Source organism: Polypterus senegalus, chromosome 9, assembly GCF_016835505.1.
Source record: "Polypterus senegalus isolate Bchr_013 chromosome 9, ASM1683550v1, whole genome shotgun sequence".
NCBI lineage: Eukaryota > Metazoa > Chordata > Cladistia > Polypteriformes > Polypteridae > Polypterus > Polypterus senegalus.
In genome coordinates this window covers 8,828,655-8,856,647 of record NC_053162.1, presented here as the reverse complement: position 1 = coordinate 8,856,647, position 27,993 = coordinate 8,828,655, and the positions used below count along the sequence as shown (strand labels likewise).

The 27,993-nt window shown below is 41.8% G+C and overlaps 1 protein-coding gene across 1 annotated transcript in view; it reads right to left on the bottom strand.

Moving 5' to 3' along the window:
- scai (suppressor of cancer cell invasion) overlaps nucleotides 1-27,993 on the bottom strand; it is a 395,139-nt gene that overhangs the window by 82,100 nt on the left and 285,046 nt on the right. The window contains exons 8-10 of the mRNA XM_039762685.1: nucleotides 19,848-19,944; nucleotides 12,094-12,192; nucleotides 11,853-12,005 (exon numbers count right to left, since the gene is read on the bottom strand). Of these exons, the coding sequence (XP_039618619.1) occupies nucleotides 11,853-12,005; nucleotides 12,094-12,192; nucleotides 19,848-19,944 (349 nt within the window). The remainder of the gene's footprint in view (nucleotides 1-11,852; nucleotides 12,006-12,093; nucleotides 12,193-19,847; nucleotides 19,945-27,993) is intronic.

Here is a 27,993-nt window from a genome sequence, read left to right as displayed (position 1 = left end):
CAGTTTTGATGCCACTACACTGATTACCTGTGTCATTCAGAACTGACTTTAAAATTCTGCTTATAGTTTACAAAACCTTCAATAATCTGCTCCAACTTATATTTCGCAACGTCTTACACTCCAAATCGTAACCTTAGATCTTCAAATGAGTGTCTGCTTAGAATTCCAAGAGCTAAACTTAAAAGAAGTGGTGAGGCAGGCGGCCATCTGCTGTTATGAACCTAAAATCTGGAATAACCTGCCAATAGGAATTCGCCAGGCTGATACAGTGGAGCTCATTAAAACACTGCTAAAAACACATTACTTTAACATGGCTTTCTCATAACTTCATCTTAGTTTAATCCTGATGCTCTGTATATTCAATTAATTATCATTATTCATTGTATTCATATTCAAAATCTGTACTAATCCCTACTTTCTCTGCTGTTCTTTTTCCGGTTTTCTGTGGTGGTGATCTGCGCCACCACCACCTGATCAAAGCACCGTGATGTCCCTACATTGATGGATTAAAGGCCAGAAGTCCACATGACCATCATCATCAAATTCTTCCATGAGACCCCTGAATACAATGAGGACTGATTTAGGTCAGTTATGTTAGGTAGAATGCCCAGAGGAGACTGGGTGGTCTCGTGGCCTGGAACCCCTGCAGATTTTATTTTTTTCTCCAGCCGTCTGGAGTGTTTTTTTTTCTGTCCTTCCTGGCCATCGGACCTTACTTTTATTCTATGTTAATTAGTGTTCCCTTATTTTATTTCTTATTTATTTTGTCTTTTTTCTCTTTCTTCATCATTTAAAGCACATTGAGGCACATAATTTGTATGAAAATGTGCTATATAAATAAATGTTGTTTTGCTCTGTTGCGCTTGTCTTTGTATTTTTCTTTTCTTTAAATAAATCAACCATTTATAAATTTTACGGTCTGCCCTTTTTTGATACAAGCCAGGGGTTTACCGTCATCTCTCCTCTTGTGGGGCCTTTTTGTTATATATTTCTAGTTGTTTTTGCCAGATCCCTCTTTTTGGGGTCTGTCCTGGATGAAACCAGCAAGATACTAATTAGGTGCGCCTCTGCTGGGCAGACCAGTTACGATTTTGCTCCTTTGCTTGTTTTTAGAAGCCTCGCATCCTTTTTTTATTTTGCCTTGGTGAAGACTCTATATGTTGACAACATGTTAACCCTTTGAAGTGGCACCCACTCCATCAGGCAGAACATTACTGGCTGTTACAACAAAAGAGGAGAACTCGCCATACATTGTAAATGTGAAACGTTGCTGAAACGTCATCACACTGTCCCGTAGTGTTTTGTAGTCCTGCAAATTGACATATTTAGACAAAGAGATCAGTTGTCAAATTTGAAATTCTCCCCAACTAGCAGTTGTGTAATATGACATTGGCTTAAATGCCCTGAAATAAAAAGTCTAACAATTTCATCTTTTTCATTAACTACATTAGCCAAGGACGCACGCCTTTGCTAAGCTGCACATACATTTTTCACTTATTTATTTATAACGCCACATAAAACCAATAAACCTAAACGATGAAGGGGTGAGAGAGGAGGCAGCATCTTTAGCCACCATAGCCACACTGTATAGCGCACTACACATACTAAGAATGAACTGAACTAAATACTCACATTGGCTCCATTGTTAGATGTAACAATATGCCGTTAAACAAAGAGTGAAGAACACATCCTGAATCCTAAAATAGAACTTTGTGAAGCTCCTTTAAAATTTCTCTTTCAATCCTTTACTGTGTTCTGCTTCACAAAAAGAGCAGAAGCCAATCTGTCACCCCACCGCCAAGGCCCAATGACTTCTGTCATCTTGAGTCATGGCCTCATCTCTTTTTCCAGATCTAATACACCAGAGCGAGGCAGGCTCGGCAGACACACACAGCCATTGAAGCCAGTCTTGCGGGTTAATACTCAATACGCCGCTGCAGTGTCTGGGCTTCACAGACTGACTGAAAGAAAACTCGCTGTCGTGGCTTTTCAAATTGCTTTAGTACAGCCTCTTTAATTTAGGAAGTTCAGCCTCCTTCTCTCCTATCTTTTGCAATGCTGGAGAGCATCGTTTAAGGGAAATGAAAACACCAATTAAACAATTGGCAATTCTGTACAAAAGCTTAGAAGAAACGACTCTCATTATATGTAAACCTCAAAATGGCAACAAGAAAAAAAGAAAAAGGCTGATAGCATCGGAAGACAAACCTGCCAAGCAGGAACAGCAAAACACTTTTCTTTATTTGGCTGAAACTTTGTTCTAATATTATTCTCTAATCCTTTAATATGTTTTAGTGGATTGACAGACAGGCAAATAGATAGTGTCACAGGAGGCTGGGGGTGGTACCCAGCCGGGACGCCCAGGAGGACCGGAGGTGGGCTTATGCCTCCCCCCCGACCACGTGGGAGGTGACCGCCCTTGTGGCTTTGGGGACCATGGGAACTGAGCTTGGAAGCTCAACCCTATATGGGCCCGTGGTCACTGCCAGGGGGTACCCCAATGCCTGAAGAGCCCTGGCCCTCAGTGCTTCCGCCACACCCGGAAGTGCTGGGGGGAAGAAGACCAGGGACACCCGGAGTGCTTCGGGGTGCGCAGCCGGTACTTCCGCCACACTCACTGGGGAGTGCCGGCAGAAGATTATCGGGAGGCACCTGGAGCACATCTGGGATTGTATAAAAGGAGCCGCCTCTCTCCATTTGATGGCTGGAGTTGGGTGGAAAGTGAACAGAGTCTTGGAGGAGAGGAGTGGAGGCGGTCAGGAGAAGAGAAAGGCATTTGGAAGAGGCCTGGACTTTGGGGTGATTGGTGCTGCGGCACTGGGTTGTGTGCTGCACCTTGTATATAGTAGTTGTATAATAAACGTGTGGTGGTGCTTTAAACATGTCTACCTGTCTGTGTCCGGGCCATGTTCCACAATAGATAAAAAGGCACTATATAATGATATTGCTTCACTTATCTATTCAATGTATACAGCATCATTTTCTTTTGCCTTGGCTCTCTGTTTAACTTAATATAGTGCCTGTCATGGCTTTGCAGCATCTGCTGTAACGGTGCAGTCCTGAGTCATTCCTGTCAAGTTGTCCTTAACGATGCACTCGCATTCTGTCCTCAGAAGTACAATCTCATTCCATTCTCTCAAACTGGGCCTTGAAAAGCATCAACATTTTCTAATGTGATCTTTCTTTCCAACGCAGTAGTTTGACAGTGTTATTATTATTAATGTTTGAACCTTGTTGTTGTTCTTCTTCTTTCTCTTCTGCTTCATCAACCCTCTCCAAACATCTCAGTCTTGCACCACCTCCTCAGTCAAATCCTTTTCCTTCAGATCTTCTTTTACTTTATCCATCCACACCTCCACTTTGGCCTTCTTTCTTTCTCTTCCCTTGCACTTCCATTTCCATCACTTTTTGCCCACATTTTCATTGTCTCTCCTCATCACATGTTCATACCACTTCAACCTACTTTCTTGGACTTTCTTAGATATATCTACCAGTTGTGTTGTACCTCTGATCGCCTTATTTCTTATTCTGTCCTATTTTGTAACTCCATACATCCATCTCCACATTCTCATTTCTGCCACATCCAACTTCTTCTCCTGTGCCCCCTTTACTGCCCATGTCTCAGCTCCATATGTCATTGCTGGTCTTATAAACCTTACCTTGAACCTTTGCCTTAATTCTTCGATCACACAATACACCTGACATGTTATCATGCAGTACGCCGTTACTGGTATTTCATTAAATTCAGCTGGATAGCCATCTGGGCCTGCAGTTTTCCCACCCTGGAATGAGTTTCTGGCATCCTGTATATCTAGGCAGTGGTGTTTCAATTTTTCTGATCTCAGAGTATTGAATGGTGGTATTTGTATTTGAAGATTATTAGGACTAAATATATACACTCCCCTCCACAATTATTGGTAACCCTGGTTAAGGTTGAGGAGATGAGGAGGGTTATAAAAAGCTTATTACCTTACCTTAATCTCATACTGAAAACATTGAAAGAAATCTAAGTGAGAAAAAATAATCCCACATCGAGAAATATTTTTAACAAAACAGCATATGTCATGATTATTTGAACCCACAGAAACTCTTATGAACGAAGTGTAACTGAAACATTTTGTTCAACTTATATCTTATTTTTTAAGTTGACCAGAGTGTGTATGAAATTTCAGGCAGTGATCCATGACTTCCTGCCTCACTGGGGTATAAATATGAAGTTCCCCCACTGTGGCCAAATTCCCTTAAATCATTCATCAACATGGGAAAGATAAGAGAAGACACAATTCAAATGAAAGAAAAGTTTGTTGACCTTCACAAGTCAAGAAATGGCTATAAAAATAGCTACTTGCCTGAAAAAGCCCATATCTACAGTTAAGGCATTAACTGAAAAGTTAAAATAAACTGGAACTGTGACCAAAAGTCTGGATGAGGACCCAAGTTTATTTTGCTCCAATGTGAACAAACATCACATTAGAAAAAGATGATGCTTTTCAAGGCCCAGTTTGAGAGAATGGAATGAGATTGTACTTCTGAGGACAGAATGTGAGTGCATCGTTAAGGACAACTCGACAGGAATGACTCAGGACTGCACCGTTACAGCAGATGCTGCAAAGCCATGACAGGCACTATATTAAGTTAAACAGAGAGCCAAGGGAAAAGAAAATTGTGCTATATATGTTGAATTTTGTGTTGCCAAAAGTTGGAATGGTGACGCAGGCTGATTAAATGATCACAAGGGGGACGAAAACAAAAACAACATGCAAGAGTTAATACCATAGGGATTAAAGTATCTTTCATCAAAGTGAGAAATCTTAGTAAACAAGCTAGAAATAAAACAAAATAATATTCAATCAATTCCGAATACTAATCCCAACCCAGAAGAAACCCAAATGAGCACGGGTGGGAAAATGCAAACTCTACAGAAAAGGTAATCTATGCAAATAAAAAAAAAGAACTTTAGTCCGAGTGATGTGAGGTAAGAGAGCTGTGGTGCTGTCCTTGTTATGTATTCAGTATCAGAATAAACAGTTCAGATTAGACAGCCTTAGATGGAGAAGTTGAGTTTTAATGAAGTAGAAGGCCTTTACTGGTAAGCAAACTGCTTATCAGTCCCATCAATTATTTCATCTTGGAAGGCTGAGGGAAAAATCAATTAATTCCCTGTTTCCTGACAACAGCGCCTGGTAGAATAGGACAGGCGTTCCACTGGGTCCTAGATGAGAATATTCACTGGAAGATTTATGGATTAACAGCAGAGACCAAAGGAGTATATCTATCATCGAGAAGCAGCTTGTCTCAAGAGTCAAAGTACGTCATTTGTAAAACATGCCAATGGAAAAAAAAAATCTCATGGCACTGAATAATATCTTTGAGTGAAAAAAGCAGGCTGAGCGACTAATTGCAGCACAAAGTGGTTAGAACTGGTGCCTCCCACCACTAGGGATTTGGAATCAAATCTCAGCCCAGGGTGTGTGTGCGCGTGTGAGTGGAGACTGGAAGGTCCCAATGTGTTTCAGACGGATTTCAAAACAGAACATTAAAAAAGCTCTCCAACCTATTCACCTGATTTCTCCAAAATAATATCAAGCTGAGTTTTGTAGGATCCAAAAATTCTGCTTTAGTTGAATTAACATGTTGAGTACAGAAGAGCTACAGTAAAAAGGCAAATGTCCCCTGGAGACAAGTTAAGGTAGTTTGTTTGTCATTCTCTTTCTGCAATATATTGTCTTCCATATGTTTACCTTCTATGTAGCTCCTTTTCTATGTATTACTGTATATAGTGCCTTTCATATCTATCTATCTCTCTTGTGCCCAGAGGGGATTAGGCGGTCTCTTGGTCTGGAATCCCTGCAGATTTTATTTTTTTTCTCCAGCTTTTGGAGTTTTTTTTTTGTTTTTTCTGTCCACCCTGGCCATTGGACCTTACTTATTCTATGTTAATTAATGTTGACTTATTTTATTTTCTTACTGTGTCTTTTATTCTTCTATTCTTCATTTTGTAAAGCACTTTGAGCAACTGTTTGTATGAAAATGTGCTATATAAATAAATGTTTTTGTTGTTGTTGTAATACGCAATCCACAATCCAGGGAATAAACCCTGTCTGAAACATAGCAATAATTATGTATGATACATTAATATTTTTGTTCCTTGTGATGCACAGCCTTTTGATCCAAGAGCTCATAAGTAATTAATTAGATTCACATTCTTTGAATATGGAAAATTATTAATTTGAACATTAAAAAAATCTGAACGAGATCAGGCCATTCAGCCCAACAAAGTTTGTCAGTCGTATCCACTTAATTCTTCTAAGATAACATCAAGTGGAGTTTTGAAGGTCCCTAAACTCCTACTGTCTACCGCACTACTTGGTCACTCATTCCATGTGTCTGCAGTTCTCTGTATGAAGAAAAAACTTCCTAATGTTTGTGTGAAATTTACCCTGAACTTATTTAAAGTCACCATCTCAATTCACTGGTCCCTTCATAATTTTAAACCCTTCAATCATTTTACCTCTTTACACTTACTGATATTAAATTTCATCTGCCAAATATCTGCCAGTCTGTATGCTACCCAAGTCCCTCTGTGATGATTCAATGGATTCTCAATTATCTGCCAATCCACCTATCTTGGTATCATCTGCAAAATGAACTAGCTTGTCATTTACATTGCTGTCTAAATCATTTTTATTGTCACGCACATGAGAGTAGGACGACATTGTATGGACCAAGCGAAGGTAATGCCACGCCAGGCCAGGGGGTGGCGGGGTGCACTAAACCTTCGCCTGTTGTCTCTGCAGACCAGCTGTGGGAAAACCTGTCTGACTCAACATTGAAAACATCACTTCTGGTACCCAGAATGATGTCACTTCCGGTTCTGGCGCTCAGGACAATGTCTGAAGAAGGTCACATCTGGTTCCCCTACGTCACTTCCGCTTTGAGCACTTAAAACCACCATCTTGCCAAACCCTCAGCAGTTTATGTCTGGACTCAAACAGAGACACTTCTGTCTAAAACCAAACCCATTGCAGCCAGGGATAATATACGGGTAGGTGCCCCAAACTTTTTAAAGTGTGTCGAGTCTGATCTTTTCACACAATATATTAAAAATAGCAGAAGCACTGACCCCTGCTGGTCATCATTCTTAACATTAGCCAATTCTGATAAGTTTGTCTGAACCCTCTGCTTGCTGTGTCTGAGCTAATTCTGCACCCATCTCAAAACATCACCCTGAATTACCACTTCTTTTAGTTTGATGCCTAACCTCTCAAGTGGCATCTTACCAAATGCTTTCTGAAAGTCCAAATAAATCATCTCATAAGCACCACTCTGATCATATCCTTTTGATGCTTCCTCATAGAATTTCAGCATGCTAATAAAACATGACCTCCTTCTTCTGAACCCATTCTGACTGCTTAGTTAAACTCCTGTTCTGCCATGTATCGCTCAATCTTATCCTTAATTCTTTCCATTAATTCTCCTGTGATGCACGTTAAGCTTACTGGCCTACAGTTGCTTGCATTTACAAAGTCACCCTTTTTATATAATGGAATAATATATCTATAAATATCTCTATATATCTATATCTATATATATATATATAAATATCTATCTATATATATATATATATATATATATACACACAGTGGTGTGAAAAACTATTTGCCCCCTTCCTGATTTCTTATTCTTTTGCATGTTTGTCACACAAAATGTTTCTGATCATCAAACACATTTAACCATTAGTCAAATATAACACAAGTAAACACAAAATGCAGTTTTTAAATGATGGTTTTATTATTTAGGAGAAAAAAATCCAAACCTACATGGCCCTGTGTGAAAAAGTAATTGCCCCTTGTTCAAAAATAACCTAACTGTGGTGTATCACACCTGAGTTCAATTTCCGTAGCCACCCCAGGCCTGATTACTGCCACACCTGTTTCAATCAAGAAATCACTTAAATAGGAGCTGCCTGACACAGAGAAGTAGACCAAAAGCACCTCAAAAGCTAGACATCATGCCAAGATCCAAAGAAATTCAGGAACAAATGAGAACAGAAGTAATTGAGATCTATCAGTCTGGTAAAGGTTATAAAGCCATTTCTAAAGCTTTGGGACTCCAGCGAACCACAGTGAGAGCCATTATCCACAAATGGCAAAAACATGGAACAGTGGTGAACCTTCCCAGGAGTGGCGGCCGACCAAAATTACCCCAAGAGCGCAGAGGCGACTCATCCGAGAGGTCACAAAGACCCCAGGACAACGTCTAAAGAACTGCAGGCCTCACTTGCCTCAATTAAGGTCAGTGTTCACGACTCCACCATAAGAAAGAGACTGGGCAAAACGGCCTGCATGGCAGATTTCCAAGACGCAAACCACTGTTAAGCAAAAGAACATTAGGGCTCGTCTCAATTTTGCTAAGAAACATCTCAATGATTGCCAAGACTTTTGGGAAAATACCTTGTGGACTGATGAGACAAAAGTTGAACTTTTGGAAGGCAAATGTCCCGTTACATCTGGCGTAAAAGGAACACAGCATTTCAGAAAAAGAACATCATACCAACAGTAAAATATGGTGGTGGTAGTGTGATGGTCTGGGGTTGTTTTGCTGCTTCAGGACCTGGAAGGCTTGCTGTGATAGATGGAACCATGAATTCTACTGTCTACCAAAAATCCTGAAGGAGAATGTCCGCCATCTGTTCGTCAACTCAAGCTGAAGCGATCTTGGGTGCTGCAACAGGACAATGACCCAAAACACACCAGCAAATCCACCTCTGAATGGCTGAAGAAAAACAAAATGAAGACTTTGGAGTGGCCTAGTCAAAGTCCTGACCTGAATCCAATTGAGATGCTATGGCATGACCTTAAAAGGCGGTTCATGCTAGAAAACCCTCAAATAAAGCTGAATTACAACAATTCTGCAAAGATGAGTGGGCCAAAATTCCTCCAGAGCTGTAAAGACTCATTGCAAGTTATCATAAGCGCTTGATTGCAGTTATTGCTGCTAAGGATGGCCCAACCAGTTATTAGGTTCAGGGGCAATTACTTTTTCACACAGGGCCATGTAGGTTTGGATTTTTTCTCCCTAAATAATAAAACCATCATTTAAAAACTGCATTTTGTGTTTACTTGTGTTATATTTGACTAATGGTTAAATGTGTTTGATGATCAGAAACATTTTGTGTGACAAACATGCAAAAGAATAAGAAATCAGGAAGGGGCAAATAGTTTTTCACACTGTATATATATATATATATATACTATATATATATATATATATATATATATATATATATATATATATATATATATATATATATATAGTGGCAGATCAGCCTCAACACAGACAGGCAGACACCAATGTTCAAACACCACCACACGTTTATTTACAACTATGTACAAAGTATTCAGTCCCACACAAAACCCAGTGTCCCTGCATCAAGCACCCTCAGTGCAGGCCTCTCAACAATCCTGTCCTCTCTTCTCCTCCGAGCTTCATCTTCTTCCACCCGACTCCAGCTGACGAATGGAGGAAGGCGGCCCCTTTTATGTCCACCCGGACGTGCTCCAGGTGCCCCCGATGAGCTTCCTGCAGCACTTCCTGTTGTGGCAGAAGTACTGCGTGAGCACCTGGAAGCACTCCAGGTGTCCCAGGTAATATTTCCACCAGCACTTCCGGGTGTGGCAGAAGTGCTGATGTCCAGGGCTTCAAAGTCTTCAGGGCACCCCCGGTGGTGGCCACGGACCCTTATAAGGTTGAGCTTCCATGCTTAGTTCCAATGGCCCCCACACAAACTTGGGTTGCTGCCCTCTCATGGTCCGGAGGAGGCATAGTCCCTCTCCTGGTCCTTCTCGGCATCCCGGCTGGGCACAGCCCCCAACCGCCCGCCACAATATATATTGTGGACTTGACCCGGACACAGACAGGCGGACATGCTGTTAATCCTCACCACACATTTATTTACAATATTAATAATGGTCACTCAGACCCAATCAGTGCACAACACCCCAAATACTCAGTCCTGGCCACACAAATGCCTCTTTTCGGGCCGCCTCCACACCTCTCCTGTGCTTTGTCCTTCCGCCTCCCGACTCCAGCCCTGAATGAATGGAGACAGCCCCTTTTATCCAGTTCCCGGATGAGCACCAGGTGTTCCTGGCATTCATCCCTTGGCCACGCCCCAGCGTGGCGGAAGCGGCAGCTGTCCTCCCGGCAGCTCTCCGGGCGCCGTCCTAAATCTTCCCCCCAGCACTTCCTGGTGTGGTCAAATCTAAATCTTCCCCCCAGCATTTCCTGGTGTGGCCAGGTCATTGCCCCTGGCATACACGACAATATATATATATATTTTTGTTTCCCCACACAAAATACATTTTGATTATGAGTTTTGCTCAGAAACCTATTTTCACTGTGTGTGTCAACATGTTAACAATATTTCAGCAAAAACGCATATGCCTGGGACGTTAAGATCATATACGGAACACAAGTAATGTGAGCTTTTTTCATGGATGTTTTAATATGATACTGCCAGCACAGGATGGCAGCAGCTTTTAAATTGGAAAGTTAATCAGGAGTCAAATTAAGTTCAGTATAACACATAAGAATCGACAGCAGAAAGCCAAAGATATACACTGTAGTACACAAAGATCAGAACGTAAAACAAAATGTATAGGTTGAGAACATTGTAAGGGCGCTGATAACCTAGAAGAAGTCATATAATCAGAGACATTACGTATCCCAGCGCTCCCTGCAGTGCTGCTCTATTTGATGACAGTGGAGGACGCAGGGGCCATTAGGAAGAAGGGCCCTTTAAAGAGGGAACCAGCAAGACAAGACTAGGTCTGAATTCATCTGTCTGTGTTTCATCACCATCACACCCATTTGGATTACCATTTACTGCCCTGGATTATTGTTCCTGTCTGGATGCATGGTCTGCCTTGTGTTTGCAAGTACCGTGAGTATTGATCGGATTTGGTCTCATCTTATTCAGAGGGAGGTCTCCCAATCTCATCTCCTCTCACCACATCAGGATACTGGTAGGACAAACTTTGCATTTCTTACAGTAAACTCTCTTTCTCTTTCATCCATCATCATCATCCGTTGCTGCTACATTTGGACTGTGTTTTGGACTTTGTCGTTAGTGTTTATCATTCTGGTTCGTTGTTGTCGAGTCTAGTTATTATTTGTTATCTCCACAGGAGAGTTAGGGAAGGTTAACTGTTTGCTTGTTGTTTACATTTCTTTTTCATGTAATAGACTTCATTATTATTCATTTACTCTGCCACGGGTATAGTTAATAAATCACCATCCTTCTGAAGTGTAAATCTGACTGGATGTCTACAGTGGTAATTTAAAAGGGAGCCACCTAAGCAGCAAAGACCCGGTTGTGTTCGTATTCACCTGTCTGTCTCGTCTCCAATACCTCCTGGGAAATATCGTTTCTATCCTGGATCGTCGAACCTGTAAAGATGTATGGACTGTCTTGTGCCCGCCTGTCATGTGAGTAGCATTAGATTGGTCATTGTGCTTCAACGGACGGAGTGCTCCCCTCATCAGGACTACCAGTAGGACTGTTTATTACATTACTTATGGAAAGCATTGTCCAGCATTGGTCACTATTAGCTTCAATTATGTCACAAAGTTCTTTCTTTCTATTCTGCATAAAAATATGGGATTAAAACATTTTCACCAACCACAACAAAGTACAAGGGGTTTGTAACAAATGAAAAAACTCATTTCTGGGTTAGGGTTATGCTTGTGTATTTGCAAAGGAATGTCCAACAAGCTCACATTGGTGGGATAGTCAGGTATTCATAACCTTTAGCCCCTATACTGTCATAATTGTGTAGATGCATTTTTACCTGATTATTGCAGTTTCCAATAATTAAGGCATCTGCCAGTGTTAGCTGACCCACAATCATGCCCTGTTCCAGCTGAGGCACCCCTCCTTCGGCCAGTCGATTGGATGTTATCACTACAGCATTGTCGTCATTTAAAACCATCACTGGATCCGCCTTGAAAAACAAGATTTCAATATTTATTATAATCTCAGGTGGATCTAACATTTCCCAGGATCCAACAAAAAGACATTAGGAGGCTCACCTCAATGAAGGCTGCCACTTCCTGCAAAACGAGGTTCCATTCCAACTGGTCCTCTGTGTTAAAACGATGTGTATAATCTTCTATTTCATCTGATAAATCCTACAAAACAACACACACAGGGAAAGATACGGTTACTGAATGTATTTTTAAGCACTTTTCATGTTAATTTCTATCTGAACTTACCTGACATGTGGGGTTCACTATAGAAAGGCACTACATGTCCATGTTGTATATACAGCATATGTGATGTTGTTCTCTACAGAAAGGCACTTCATGTTTCTATATACAGTACTGTGATGGACAAATATGGACTGGCACCCTGGCTATTATGAATGGACAGCCAGGATAGACTGGCACCACAACGAGGATGGGTGCTGCTCTCTTCCTGAATGTGAATAATGGATGGACATAGGGGGCCTGCTTCTCAAATGTGACTATTCCCCCAGTATGCTAAGTGGCAGTGCTCCTCTGACGTACCTTTGGTAGGGACCACCAGGGCTACATGGGAACTGTAGTTCCAAAGTGCAGCCTTGTTGGGTTCCTAGGGAGCCACCTGGAGGCACTGCCAGAAGGGGGCATCCTTGTTTTTATGGATGTTTCATTTCACCTGGTGGTGCTTCCTGGGTGCAATGGTTTGGCACTGGAAGTACACCTGGGTCCAGCATAAACAAAGTTGTTCCACCTTATGTCAGAGAGAGTTGAGGTCAGGAGGAGGTGGACAAAATGCACCTCAGAGAAGGAAACGACAAAAACTTTGTGAGATCTGTAGAGATAGACTTTCTGTTAACTTTTTCCCACTTCTATGTGGGGTTGATGTGCTTGATCAACCTTCTCCATACAGCTCGGTCCTGCACCTCCTTCTTAGTTAGATGCTTTTCCTTCAGATCCTCTTTAACTTTATCCAACCACTTTTCCTCATTTTCTTTCTCCTCCTAAGTACTTCCATTCCCAGCACTCTTTTGCTCACATGTTCATCACACATCCATACCACTTCAACCTAGTTTCCTGGACTTTCTTAGGTTTCTCTCCTACTTTAGTTGCACCTCTGATTGATCACACAATACTCCTGATCCTTTCTTCCAATTGTTCCATCCACAATCCACTTTATAGGTTATCCCTGCATCTGATTCTCCATCTTGGGCTAGAACTAATCTCAGATATTTTAACGTTTCCGCTCTTTTCACCAGCTCTCCCTGAAGGCTAACTTCTGAATCCTGATCATCATTAGCCCTCAAAAATTCTGTCCTCTTCTAATTTATCTTCAATCTCCTATCTTCTCCATTCTCCCAACTTCCTCTCCATTTTCTCTTTTCTGGTGCTACAAAACACAATGTCATTAGCAAAAAGCCTGAACCGAGGGATTGGTCTTTAATCCCATAAATCAACATACCCATAACCAGAATTATAATATGTAACGAATTATAATGTATTGAATCTGTGGAGATATCTCTTTAAAATAACATATTCATTTGAATATGGGACTTGTGTCTGTGCAGTTATGTCTGAGGTTTGGGGGTCTGAACATTACCTAAATTTACCTTTACCTAAATGGCAAAGCTTGCCAGACCTATCCACTTAATTCTTCTAAAATAACATCACGTCAAGTTTTGAAGGCCCCTAAAGGCTTACTGTCCACCACACTATGTGGTCACTTATTTCATGTGAAGACAAACTTCCTAATGTCTGTGTGAAATTTACCCTTAAGAAGTTTCCAACTGTCCCCATGTTCTTGTTGAACAGAGCAACTACAAGTCACAATATACACCATATGTGATGTTATTCACTGTAGAAAGACACTATGTTTTGTATAGAATATATAAAAAATGTTGTTCACTACCTAAAGGCATTGTATGTTCAATACAGGGCGGCACGGTGGCGCAGTGGTAGCGCTGCTGCCTCGCAGTTAGGAGACCCGGGTTCGCTTCCTGGGTCCTCCCTGCGTGGAGTTTGCATGTTCTCCCCGTGTCTGCGTGGGTTTCCTCCCACAGTCAAAAGACATGCAGGTTAGGTGGGTTGGTGATTCTAATTTGGCCCTAGTGTGTGCTTGGTGTGTGGGTGTGTTTGTGTGTGTCCTGCGGTGGGTTGGCACCCTGCCCAGGATTGGTTCCTGCCTTGTGCCCTGTGTTGGCTGGGATTGGCTCCAGCAGACCCCCGTGACCCTGTATTCGGATTCAACGGGTTAGAAAATGGATGGATGGATGGATGGATGGATGTTCAATACAAAAAAACTGAGTCCAGTATAGAAAAGTTCTGTAACTGTCATATTTCTCCACCTGGCTGGGGTTAGAATGTCTTCTTTATGTCTATTTTCTTCATTGTTAATGACAGCATTGTTGATTATTTAGTTTCTTTACGTCCGTGCATTTTTGTTTTTCTATGAGTCAAGAAATAGGGCCACCTGCCCATCACCGTCCAGGGATTGCACCCAGCCCTACAAAGGTCACTGAATGCGCTTGTGGTAGTGGTGAGTTTTTCTTTTGATTATGTACTTTTTGTAAATGACTGGATTTTTGACCTCTGTTCTGGTTTTTGACAATTCTTGGATTTTGTATTGGGACTTCCGATTTTGTACCTTTTACTCCTCTGAGCTTATTTTTGATTAACACAGCTTCTTGCAAAAATAAACCTTTCTATTTATAAAGATTTTTCGTTGCCCTTTGTGTAACTAGCCAGGATTTGATTTTTATGCTCCATCGAGTTGACATTTCTAGCCTTGTTCGGGACTTTGTGCTCGTAAACTCATTAATTCAGAACAATAACTTCCTTTAGTTGAGTTGATCAACCAAACATTAGAACTGGGAAAACACCTAATGTATGTGCCTTGGAGATTGCCATTCACTCTGGCCTCTATAAATAACAGAGAAAAAAAGTTAATAATAAACATCAGAGGAAAATGGTCAGACTTGGTCAAGTTAACAGGAAGGACACTAATCCTCAATATACTGTAGAGCCTTTTGTTAAATGGCCCACAAACCTTTAGGTCTGGAGACCAATCTTTATTCCATTGAACTCAGTAAAATTATTAGTACCACTGATGACCAAGACTAAAGACACGTCTAATGAATCTTGATTTCAACTGTGAAAGGCGGTTTGCTGTTTGTCTTCTTTGTCAATTTTTCATTATTGTTTACTGTTTTCAATTGTTTCTGATAATACTGTTCTGCCTATTTATTATTTGATGTATTATGTTTGTTCTGTTAATTTTATTCAACTAGGGGGCTTTGCCCCCTGCTTGCTTCACATGCCAACCCCCTAGACAGCACTACGTGCTAGCCTGTTTGAGGTTCTGCCACTCGCGTATGGGGATGTGGATGTACAATTTTAACAGTGAAGTGTTACATTTGAATCCACGTGACGTATAACTGCCCGTGATTGAATTTCGTTTCTTTCTCTCTATTAAATAAAACGACTTTTTTGAATGTTTGGTTCTGAGATTTGTTCATTGTCTTTGCAAAAGCTATTTTAACGGGAAACTGTTAACGTTTTAATACGAATGGCAATTCCAGATCTCCTTCATTGTCTAATGTTATCTGTGGAAGATGTACTACATTACCTTTCTTGGAAACATCGTTTTTTCTACAGTAATTTGTGTGGTGGAAGACCAGACGGTGTTAACAGTTGTAGATATTCTTTGTGATATTGTAAGTTGTTTTAATCTTCTACACAATTGTTTCAGCATAGTCTATTGATACGCATTTAACCAATCTGCTGTGTAACCGATCGACATATTTGGTGTAAATTCGTTTGACTTCCTCATTTCTAGGTGCTAGGATTTCCCATGTACTCATTTTTTCTATTGATATCCTTTGTGATGTCCATCCATCCATTTTCTAACCCGCTGAATCCGAATACAGGGTCACGGGGGTCTGCTGGAGCCAATCCCAGCCAACACAGGGCACAAGGCAGGAACCAATCCTGGGCAAGGTGCCAACCCACCGCAGGACACACACAAACACACCCACACACCAAGCACACACTAGGGCCAATTTAGAATCGCCAATCCACCTAACCTGCATGTCTTTGGACTGTGGGAGGAAACCGGAGCGCCCGGAGGAAACCCACGCAGACACGGGAGAACATGCAAACTCCACGCAGGGAGGACCCGGGAAGCGAACCCAGGTCTCCTAACTGCGAGGCAGCAGCGCTACCACTGTGCCACCGTGCCGCCCCCTTTGTGATGTAATTCTTCAATAAGATTTGGACATAATACATCTTCTTTAATTGGTAACTTAAAGTGAGGAAAACGTTAAAATTTATAAGAGCTGAGAGCACAGAAAGTGCGTCTGACAAAAGCATTTGCAAGACTGAGACAGATAGATAAACAGATAGATATATACTTTATTAATCCCAAAGGGAAATTCACATAATCCAGCAGCAGCATACTGATACAAAAAAATGAGAGGTGAGAGTACAGTTGTCTTGGTTGAAAATGGTTGCTAGGAGGGCATGACAATATTCTCATCTCGCAAGACTTGAAAAAATATTTTCCAAAAAGTCTTGTCTCTTAAAAATCTTGTTGCATCGAAAGAATTTTTTATATAATAGAGAGATTTTATCATTGTTTATTTTCTATTTATAATATCCAATTCTCTTCTATGCCATGTATTTTATGGGTGGGCAGTCATCCATCACAGTTTAGGGGACACCCTAGCCCTATGAAGGCAGGCTGAGAATTGATGGCCAGTGCACTTAATTCTTATTCTCTTTCAGATTTCCAATTTCAGATTATTACTACAGTAATCCCTCCTCGATCACGGGGGTTGCGTTCCAGACCCCCCGCGATAGGTGAAAATCCACAAAGTAGAAACCATATGTTTTTATGGTTAATTTTATATATTTTAAGCCCTTATAAACTCTCCCACACTGTTTATAAATATTCCCCGCACCGTTATACAGCATAATCCCTTTGTATTCTCTTAGATATTAGGTAACATTTATTGAAATTATGTATGTAAACACACTGTTTATATACAGTAAAACCTAAATATTATTTTAAAGATATCGAGTGTCTCCAATATCACGTTACAGCCATTACGATAGACAGGCCACCAGCAATAAATACGTACAATGCAAGAAAAATAGTATACAGTAAATGTGTGTACAGTGACACTAAACGTACGTACATGTACTAAGTACTGTAAGCAGAAAATTAATTATGGTTACTCACCAACAATGACACGTCCGATAACAATGAGTTTAATTTTACTGCACAACAAAGGAGAGCGTTACAGCTCTTCTAAAGGAGGCTCTTCAGGCGATTGTGTAGCACCGCCGTTGTTCTTCTTCAATCCAAATCCCTAAAGCAGATTCCATCCAGACTACTGCCTTATTACATCCACTTACAACTCGTTTTGCTCCCTGGTTAAAAGGACACTGCGGCTGTAGATTTTATATTCCTTTCCTACTTTTTAAATAAAAAGAATCGCAGCCTCATTGATGCTGTAATGGCGTCCTACAGCGGTGTAGCTTTTCCCTTCCTTCAACAAATCCAAAACGTTTACCTTTTCGGCAATCATTAACATCTTCCATTGGCACTTGGGCACGGCCCCTGAAGCAGTAGCAGATCGTTTTGGAGCCACAATGAAGGGCTTGACTACGCACAAAAATAAACACAAAAGAGCACAACTCTTTACACAGCAAAACACATTGATGCTGAATGAGCAAGACGAGACTTCCTGGTTAACACCGCATTCAGCACACAGGAACTTAGCTGCGTGCTCTGATCGGTTAGCTTCTCAGTCATCCGCCAATAGCGTCCCTTGTATGAAATCAACTGGGCAAACCACCTGAGGAAGCATGTACAGGAAGTGAAAAGACACATTGTCCGCAGAACCTGCGAAGCAGTGAAAAATCTGCGTTATATATTCAGTTATGGTTTCATATAAAATCCGTGATAGAGTGAAGCTGTGAAAGTCGAAGCGCGATATAGCGAGGGATTACTGTACTCTGAAACTTATTTTCGTACAGATTGAGTTTTTCACTTTGCTTGCTAAGATTTCCTTTTGCAACCCTTTTTTTCACTCTTTTGAACCTTTTGATGTATTTTACATTTTCCTTTAATAAAATTTCCTCTATATAGATTTCATGGGTCCTTGCTCTGTATAAGCCAGGGGTTAACAGTGATCCTCTCCTTTGTGTAGCATGTTGAGTGCGTTCTGGGACATTATACTGTAGAATACATTTTTGAACTTTGAGAGAAAACTGTATTATTGTGTGGTGTAGGACGACACCAGTCGCTTCAGTGGAAGCTAATTTGTCTTTTGGTGCACCTACTATAGACAGGCTGGTGGGATACTGGCCTGCTTCCTTGAGTGTTTTGAAGGCCTTTGACCAAACTGGCAGCTTATGAGATTAAATCACAACACTGGTGACTTGTTCAGGTTTGGGTTCCTGCCTAACTGTTGTGAAAGACAACTTAAAATGCCCACTACAACAGGAAAGTTGTCAGCCATGCCTACAATTGATCAGGGTGCATATAGAATTTTTATAAATAAAAGGATTTATCTTCACAAAAACGTTGTTAACAGTGATGCTCCAAACAGCAGAAAAAGCAAACAGTTGTTGCTTGAAATAGGCAATCCCAAAGCAAGGAATGTACCAATACACAAAGCTAAAGAATGGCCAAAAGAACAGAGAAAAAAGGTCAAAATCCATAACGCTCACAAAAAGCAGATAAAAAAAAAAATCACAAAAGACACTCGCAAACCTCCAGTGCATTCAATGAACCGCAAGGGACTATGCATTTGAATGGTCAAAAGAACAGAGAAAGAGGTCCAAATACAGAAAGTTTACAAAAAAGCACAGAAGAAAATCACAAAAGGCACTCATTGATCTCTAGAACATTCAACAAACTACAAAGGACTCTGTTTTTTCCTCAAAGGGCAGGAGGTGCTGCCCCTTATGGAACCAGCAACAAAACACATGATAAAAACAGATATAAAGAAACTAAATAATCAATAATGTTAACATAAAAAATAAAACAGACATAAAAGGGACATTTGAACCCTTGCTGGTGGGGGCTAGAGACCTTGGCTAAAACATTACATTTATTCTTGCTGATGTTGGAATAGACCAGCTCTATGTGTGTCATGTCTCAGTCAGGGTTCCTCCTATCTGTATTGATTATGTACATCAGCCTTTAGTTTTATTTTTACTTTTGTACATCAGTTACCTTTGCTATGTTCTTTATGTTTTGTGGGTGGTCAACCAAGAGGCGGGGTCACCTACCAAACATCATCGTGAACTGCTCTCCACCCTATAAATTTGAAGGGTCTCCCAAAAGTTCCTGGTGATTCTTTCTGAACATGCCAGGGAATGGTGAGTCCTTGTGTTTTGTTCCTGCTTATTGTTATTGCTGGAAATTTAACCTGTTGCTCAGTCCTTTCATTTGTTGCTGGATTCTGTATTGGGACATTGTTCATCTGCACTGCCTTTTTGTTTTGGGCAACTCGACTTTGCTTTTTGTGCTCTATAGTGCTTGCTTTTGTTTCAGTACAGTTTTGTGAAAATAAACTATTTTTATGAAGACCCCGTGTTTGCCATCATTACTAGCTGGGGTTTGACAGTGATATCTCCATCTAGTGGGCATTTTCTGAAAGCGATTTTGGAAATTATAGGGATTTATGTGCTTCGGGATTCCTAGTTCACAACAATGCGACTCTGAATTTGGATTATGTGGCTCCAGGAGGTCTGTAGCTGACAACACAATCTTATAAACATCACAATAACTGGCAGAGCAAACAGAAAACACTCACCTTTACTAATTCTTTCACGAGGTCCATTTTGTTGAGCAACAGACAGACAACAATGTAGCGTGCATAATAGCGGAGTTTCTTGACAACAAGTTCGGGCCTACAAGGGAAGGAAGGAAAAAATATTGATTTGTTTAGGTTTGACCTTTTTCTTCTGTAGGACCTTCAAATTGTAGGAACAGAAAGCAGCACATGAGAACTTTATCCATTTTACAAAGGAGAGAAGCCCATTTAGTTCTTCAATGTCTTAGCTAGCAAATAGCCGAGTTACCCCAAAATGTCACCCAGGTGTTTTGAGCAGCTGTCTGGGACTCCACTTGAATTACATGATGCAATTTCCATTATCCTGTATGTGGAGAAGTGCTTCCTAGAACCCATCTCGATGGCTCTTCTCTGTAATTACCACTGGGTGTTAAGAGTGTGTGATCACTATTTATGTGAGGTAATGATGTTAAGTTCATCTTGTTATTTCAATACTTCAATCTTATTTTTCACATTGTTCATTGTATATTTTCCAAACCTTCTGTAATATGAAAGACGCACTCATATACAGGATTAGATCAGTTATGGAGTTAGGTGCCTAAACAGGCTCATGCTACTTGGTGACCACAACTGCCAAATATGGTTTAACAAAATGTATAGTAACACCAAAAAAATAAGGTGGTGCAGGTGCATTGGCCTTCAATGGAATGTTCATTTAGGTGGGTTTTATAACCTTCTCAATCTATTTGAAGGTTTTGGGGGCCAAAAGCTATCTCACCAGGGTTGGGCAAAAGGTTGAAAACCGGTCTGGACACCACCGTAGGGATCACTCTTATTTACTCATGCACATAAAGAAACTTTATTGCCGCGAGTGACCATCCTAAATATCAGGTGAATGTGGCACTCTGATGGAAAATTGTATGGAGACCAGATTTTCAAAGTCCCAAATGGGGACACTTTTGCATCATGTACAGGGTGAGCCAAAATGAAGTACAGTGAACCCTCGTTTATCACGGTTAATCCGTTCCAGACTCTACCGTGATAAATGAATTTTCGCGAAGTAGGATTCTTTATTTATAAATCGAATATTTTTGCAGTTAGAGTATAGAAAACCTGTTTACGACCTTCTAAATACGTTTTTTAACATTATTAGAGCCCTCTAGACATGAAATAACACCCTTTAGTCACCATTACACTCGTATTACCCAATATATTAGACAAAATAAGACATATTAGACGTTACAAATATTATATTACTAGGCGCACTCGCCTTTTAAGGCGACCGACTTTTATCCTTAATTTGTGTGCGCTCCATGTGTACATCAGGCATGTAAGTGTAGGGAATGAGAACATCAAAGAACACCTAAGTTTTCTTATCCCCTCGAGTGCCTGTCCAAAGTCGTACAATGTCAGCCCGAATCTGCACCGCTAAAGACGGAGTTTCATGCACTAAATAAGCTATAGATGAGAATAAGCAAGCACCATCTCCCCTGATATTTACTATGCGGTGAGGCATTTGTACTCCATCAACATTAATTATTTCCAGAGACTTAATTTTGTCTATTTTTCCAGTGTATCGCGCACAAAAGCAAGGGAACGATGACAGCACCAGAACTCTGCTCACATCGCGTCGCTTCGTACCTCAAGCCGCAAGTAGTAAGTCTGTGATAAGCGGAATACCACTACGCTTTGCACTCACGGGACGGAAGGACAATCCCGACTGCTTTTATCTAGTAGATTATTGTACTGTACATTTAATTGCACACAACCACTAACCTATGAAGGCACGACCTAAGTAGGAGAGTCTTCAGGTGGTGCAGTATCTTCAGCAGGTGCGTTATTGTCTTCCGCTAAAGAAGTACTAGGAGTAGGCAGTCGGTGTCTGGGTGTGTGGCTGAAGAACATCTTGATAGGCAGTTGCTGGCGCTGTCTTTTCATATGCGTGAGGAGGCTTTTGTAAGGTATTGCCATCTTTAATCATATCCAAGAGTTTCACCTTCTCCTGGATAGTAAGTATCTTCCTCCAGCGCTTAGTTTTATTGTCAGAAGGCTTAGAAAAAGCAGCACGTTTAGGAGCCATCATAGGGCTTAGATAAAAGTTCTCAGAAAGCGCATGCGTAGTGACGTAAGCGTGTATGAGAAAAAAATCACGATAGAGTGAAGCTGCAAAAGTGGAAGCGTGATATAGCGAGGGATCACTGTACCACATTTCTCCAGGTCATTGTGTGAGGTAGTGACAGCCGAGTGGGTTGGGGTGGTGTGGGTTAGTGATGAGCGAGCACCAAAGTGTTCAGGTGTTCGGTCCGAACACATCGTGATGTTCGTGTGCTCTACTGAGTACCAGAGTATAATGTAAGTCAATGGGAGGCAACCAGGCACCCTCTGCTCTGAAGAGGGGAGGGTGCCTGGTCCATTGGAAAAGGTCAGAAAGTGACAGAAACACCACCCAAATGGACGGGGAACAGCATGGGGACGATGTCTGGATGCATCTTAGACTTCCAAGTCGCTGCTGGGAACCAGTTTGTCCGAGTTGACGCCACTTTTACAGACTGACAAAAACACGCCCAAAACCCCCCAAAAAATCAATTTTACAGGAAAAATGACGCTCTAAAACATTATATGCCCGTGCCTGCAGGTGAGCTGATGCTCTAAAACATGACGTGTTCCGGCCAGCCAATCACTGTAATGCCAGCACCTGACATGGCTACTGGCATTACAGTGAGGGCAGTACTTACCTGCCCCTTGACTGGCTGTCTTCAACCCGCGAAACGTGCGGAGTGGAGACTCAAGCATGGTGCACGAGCACATGTGGTACTCGTTCGAGTAGCGCCATACTCCGAGTATAGCGATGCTCGAGCCGAACCCATGTTCGGCCAAGCATGCTCGCTCATCACTAGTGTGGGTCCTTTGATAGGCAATCCCTTGTAGTTCTCAGTCTACAATATGTCTTGGTCCGGTGCGCACCGTGATTTCTCTGTTCAGGTGTTTTTCAAAAACAATGAATCCATCATCACTACAGCATTCCTCCCACCAGTGATGTCCCAAATCGGAAAACAATTCTTCAGTGGGTGGCTACATTTAGACAGACAGGTAAAACATTGAACAGGAAATCTCCAGGCAGTCCTCGGACTGTAAGAACACCTGAAAACATCCAAGCTGTAAGGGCATCAATTTTGCAGTCTCCTAGACGTTCAGCGCACTTCTGTCTTAGGCATTTCTAACAAATCTTTCAGGAGGATTTCTGCATGACGACCTTAATTTCCATCCATACAAAACGATGGTAGTGCAGGAACTCACCGAGAGAGACTGGGAGAGCTGTAGAGAGTTGTGCGGGAACATTCTGCAAACCGTTCATCGAGATGCCATCGTTATGTGACATCAGCGACGAGGCACATTTACATTTGAATAGTTGTGTAAATAAGCAAAACTTTCCCTATTTGGCTAAAACCAACCCTTGTGAACTTCATCAGAGACCCTGTGACGATGTGGGTTCTGGCTCCACACTCCCTTTGATGTTTGGGAACCCTTGAACCCAACACCGTCGATAATGAAACCGAGTGAGCTAGTCAATGGAGGCAAATTACTGAGCAAGGGGAAGGTAGAAAGTGCAAAAGTGCTTTTATTTAAAAAACAGTCAACAAAAACAGTGTTCCATAAATAGTGCAGTTTCAATGTTCATTAAATAAATAATCCATAAAAGAACGTGGAGGTTAAAACACTAGACAAAAAACAATCCTTTAAAACCAGAGGTTAAAATCTTCTCTAGGAAGCAGTCTTAAAACAACAAACAAATCCGGTGCATCGTCTATTAGCGTCTCACCTACTTATCCCGTATGGGCCAAGCAGCAGGCAAGACGCTCTCTGCAGCTGCCTTCCTCTACACTTTCGCGAAACTGGAGACCTCCTGATCCCTGGCTCCGGTATGGCACTCATCCCAGCCTCGGAGAACTTGGTTTCCACCAACGGCCAGGTCGCCACGTTGGGGACTCCACCACCAAGCCTCCCGACTTCCGCTGCCTTTCCGCGGCTTCTCTGCGGCCCGTCGCTTTCACCTGATCACTCCCGCTACATGGTCGCTCAGCGGGAGCAACCACAACTCAAGCGCCTGGGTGTCGGCCTAACACCCAGCTTCCTTGCAGCTGCCCATGAGCGCTCGAACGCACGCTCACCACACGCACGCTCCACGTGTCTGTCTCTCCTGCACCGCATGCTTCCTCGCTCCCTGTAACCTCCGTCCTTTTTCCTTTCCTTTTTCTCTCCGATCGTTTCTTACACACCTCCATTTTTTTCCCTGGTCACCCCCAAAACCGACTCGCGCTTCTTTTTAAAACGTGAGGGGCCATCACAGCTGTAGCATTAGCCACGGGAGCAATCACAAATGTGGGCAGTTCCTCACCTGTGCACACGGTGAGAAACGCCCACATCGACGACTGCCCCGCGGCTCGCTACAACAACGCCCCCCTCACGAAGCCGCCTCGGGTGCGGTGATTATTTAAAATGAATGGCCTTTGCTCAACGAGCTGTGGACCCATAACACCACAGACACCTGCACAGCGAGCACACGTGTTACAGTTTGGTGTGCTGTTGCAGAATTTGGCATTGTAGGCCCTTACTTTTTTTGAGGATTGGGGGAACAACAGTCAGAATGTTATACTGAAATGCTTGACAACTTTTTGCGGTCCCAACTGGAAGAAATGGATGTGGTGGATGCCTGGTTCCAGGATGGAGCAATTGCTTATACGGCACGGAGATCCATGCAAGATTTGTGGGAGATGTTACCAAGGAAGCTGATCTCCCTGCGCAGCAATGACGGGTGACCTTCAGGTTCGCCTGATCTTGCTCCATGCAATTTCTTCTTGTGGGGCTATCTCAAGTAGAAGGTCTACACACATCGACCTCAAAACCTTGAAGCCCTCAAGAACGATATCTGCCCCGGAATCGCTGCTATTCCCTTTGAAATGGCTAAATGAGTCATGCGAGCGTTCAGAAATCATCCCGAAGAGTGTATTGCTAATAATGGCCACCACCTTGAAGACATCATTTTTAAAACACAGTGCAAAAATAGCTATTTTGTATACCTTTCCTTGTGTTGTAATGAAATTTATTTTATCTTATAGTGTTTCTGTAGAATAAATGTTTGAAATGTAGCACTCCTTTTTGGCTCACTCAGTTTGACCACACATACAGTTGTGCTTGAAAGTTTGTGAACAATTTAGAATTTTCTCTATTTCTGCATAAATATGACCTAAAACATCATCAGATTTTCACTCAAGTCCTAAAAGTAGATAAAGAGAAACCAGTTAAACAAATGAGACAAAAATATTATACTTGGTCATTTATTTATTGAGGAAAATGAACGAATATTACATATTTGTGAGTGGCAAAAGTATGTGAACCTTTGCTTTCAGTATCTGGTGTGACCCTCCTTTGTTTCCGGTAACCTCTGATCATTCCTGCACACCGGCTTGGAGGAATTTTAGCCCATTCCTCCGTACAGAACAGATTCAACTCTGGGATGTTGGTGGGTTTCCTCACATGAACTGCTCACTTCAGGTCCTTCCACAACATTTCGATTGGATTAAGGTCAGGACTTTGACTTGGCCATTCCAAAACATTCACTTTATTCTTCTTTAACCATTCTTTGGTAGAACGACTTGTGTTTTTAAGGTCGTTGTCTTGCTGCATGACCCACCTTCTCTTGAGATTCAGTTCATGGACAGATGACCTGACATTTTCCTTTAAAATTCTCTGATATAATTCAGAATTCATTGTTCCATCAATGAAGGCAAGCCGTCCTGGCCCAGATGCAGCAAAACAGGCCCAAACCATGATACTACCACCACAATGTTCCACAGATGGGATAAGGTTCTTATACTGGAATGCAGTGTTTTCCTTTCTCCAAACATAACGCTTTTCATTTAAACCAAAAAGTTCTATTTTGGTCTCATCCGTCCACAAAACTTCTAACAGCTTTCTGGTTTGTCCACGTGATCTTTAGCAAACTGCAGACGAGCAGCAATGTTTTTTTTGGAGAGCAGTGGCTTTCTCCTTGCAACCCTGCCATGCACACCATTGTTGTTCAGTGTTCTCCTGATGGTGGACTCATGAACATGAACATTAGCCAATGTGAGAGAGGCCTTCAGTTGCTTAGAAGTTACCCTGGGGTCCTTTGTGACCTCGCCGACTATTACACGTGTGCCTTGCTCTTGGAGTGATCTTTGTTGGTCGACCACTCCTGGGAGGGTAACAATAGTCTTGAATTTCCTCCATTTGTACACAATCTGTCTGACTGTGGATTGGTGGAGTCCAAACTCTTCAGAGATGGTTTTGTAACCTTTTCCAGCCTGATGAGCATCAACAACTCTTTTTGTGAGGTCCTCAGAAATCTCCTTTGTTGGTGCCATGATACACTTCCACAAACATGTGTTGTGAAGAGCAGACTTTGATAGATCCTGTTCTTGAAATAACACAGGGTGCCCACTCACACCTGATTGGCATCCCATTGATTGAAAACATCGGACTCGAATTTCACCTTCAAACTAACTACTAATCCGTGAGGTTCACATACTTTTGCCACTCACAAATATGTAATACTAGGCTGACCAGCCTTTTAAGGCGACCGACTTTTAAGTTCACAACTTCTTAAGGCAATTCGATATGTAGATCAATTTGATATTTTATACAAACTCATTAATTTGGTTATATTGCATTTGAGCGGTATTACTTTAATACTCGTAGTTTCTGTTATTTTTGTGATGAAATTTAAACTTTTTTCTATATTGAGGTCACCCTTTTGAACCCCCCTGATATTTACTACGCGGTGAGGCATTTGTACTCCATCAACATTAATTATTTCCAGAGACATCATTTTTTCTATTTTTCCAGCGCATCGCACACAAAAGCAAGGGAACGATGGGAGCACCAGAACTCTGCTCACATCATGTCGCTTCGTACCGCAAGCTGCAAGTAGTAAGTCTGTGATAAGCGGAATACCGCTACGCTTACCACTCACGGGACAGAAGGACAATCCCGACCGCTTTTATATACAAGGATTCAATCATTTTCCTCAATAAATGACCAAGTATAATATTTTTGTCTCATTTGTTTAACTGGTTTCTCTTTATCTACTTTTAGGACTTGAGTGAAAATCTGATGATGTTTTAGGTCATATTTATGCAGAAATATAGAAAATTCTAAAGGGTTCACAAACTTTCAAGCAAAACTGTAAAGCCTCATTTTAATGCCAACGTTATCTCATTTTCATCAGATAGGATTCAGGGGACAAAAGAACAATAAAAAAACTTTCACAAGTAAACACCTAGGATTGCACACAGTGCTTGTATTAGAAACAAATAAATCACCATATGAGCCATTTATTGGTTATTCAGGTTATGGTAAACTGATAAAAGTATTTTCTTAATTATGTTAAAAAGTCTGCCTACAAATTAATTCATAGTCTATGGGAGGTTCTATTATAACCCTCACAAGATGAATTGAAAAGGAATATTCCAATTAATTCTCATCTCTCTGACTGCAGAATAGTCCCAGCTTAAGATCTGCCTTGCAGTAGGTATGGCATGGAGGGCACACAGTTTCAAATAGTGCCTTATTGAACGCAACATATGTCGTAACCTTAGCGTGTGTTCAATGTTCAATATATATTGTGAACCTCGCCCCGGACACAGACAGGCAGACACGTTAATGTCACCCACAAACACATCTTTATTCATCTTTTTCTCTTTCATAATTCCGCTCACCAACCCCAATACTCCTCAGTCCAGGCCCATCCAATGCCTTCTCTTTTCTCCTTTTCCTTTCCCTTTTCTCTCTCTCTGTTTCTCTTTTCTTCCCACCACCGCCTTCCTCCTCCAGACGTTGCCACTCTTCCACCCGACTCTTGTCCATGACTGGAGGGAGGCGGACTATATGAACCCGGATGGGCTCCAGCTGCTTCCCGGCAATCAGTCCTAGACACACCCCAGTGTGGAGGAAGTGCCGGCTGCGCACCCTGAAGCCGTCCGGGTGTCCCCTGTCGTCTTCCCCCCGGCACTTCCTGGTGTGGTGGAAGTGCCGGGCTCCTGGGATGATCAGGCACTGGGGCGCCGCCTGGCGGTCTGCAGGAGGCACAAGCCCTCCTCTGGTCCTCCCAAGCGTCCCGGCCGGACCA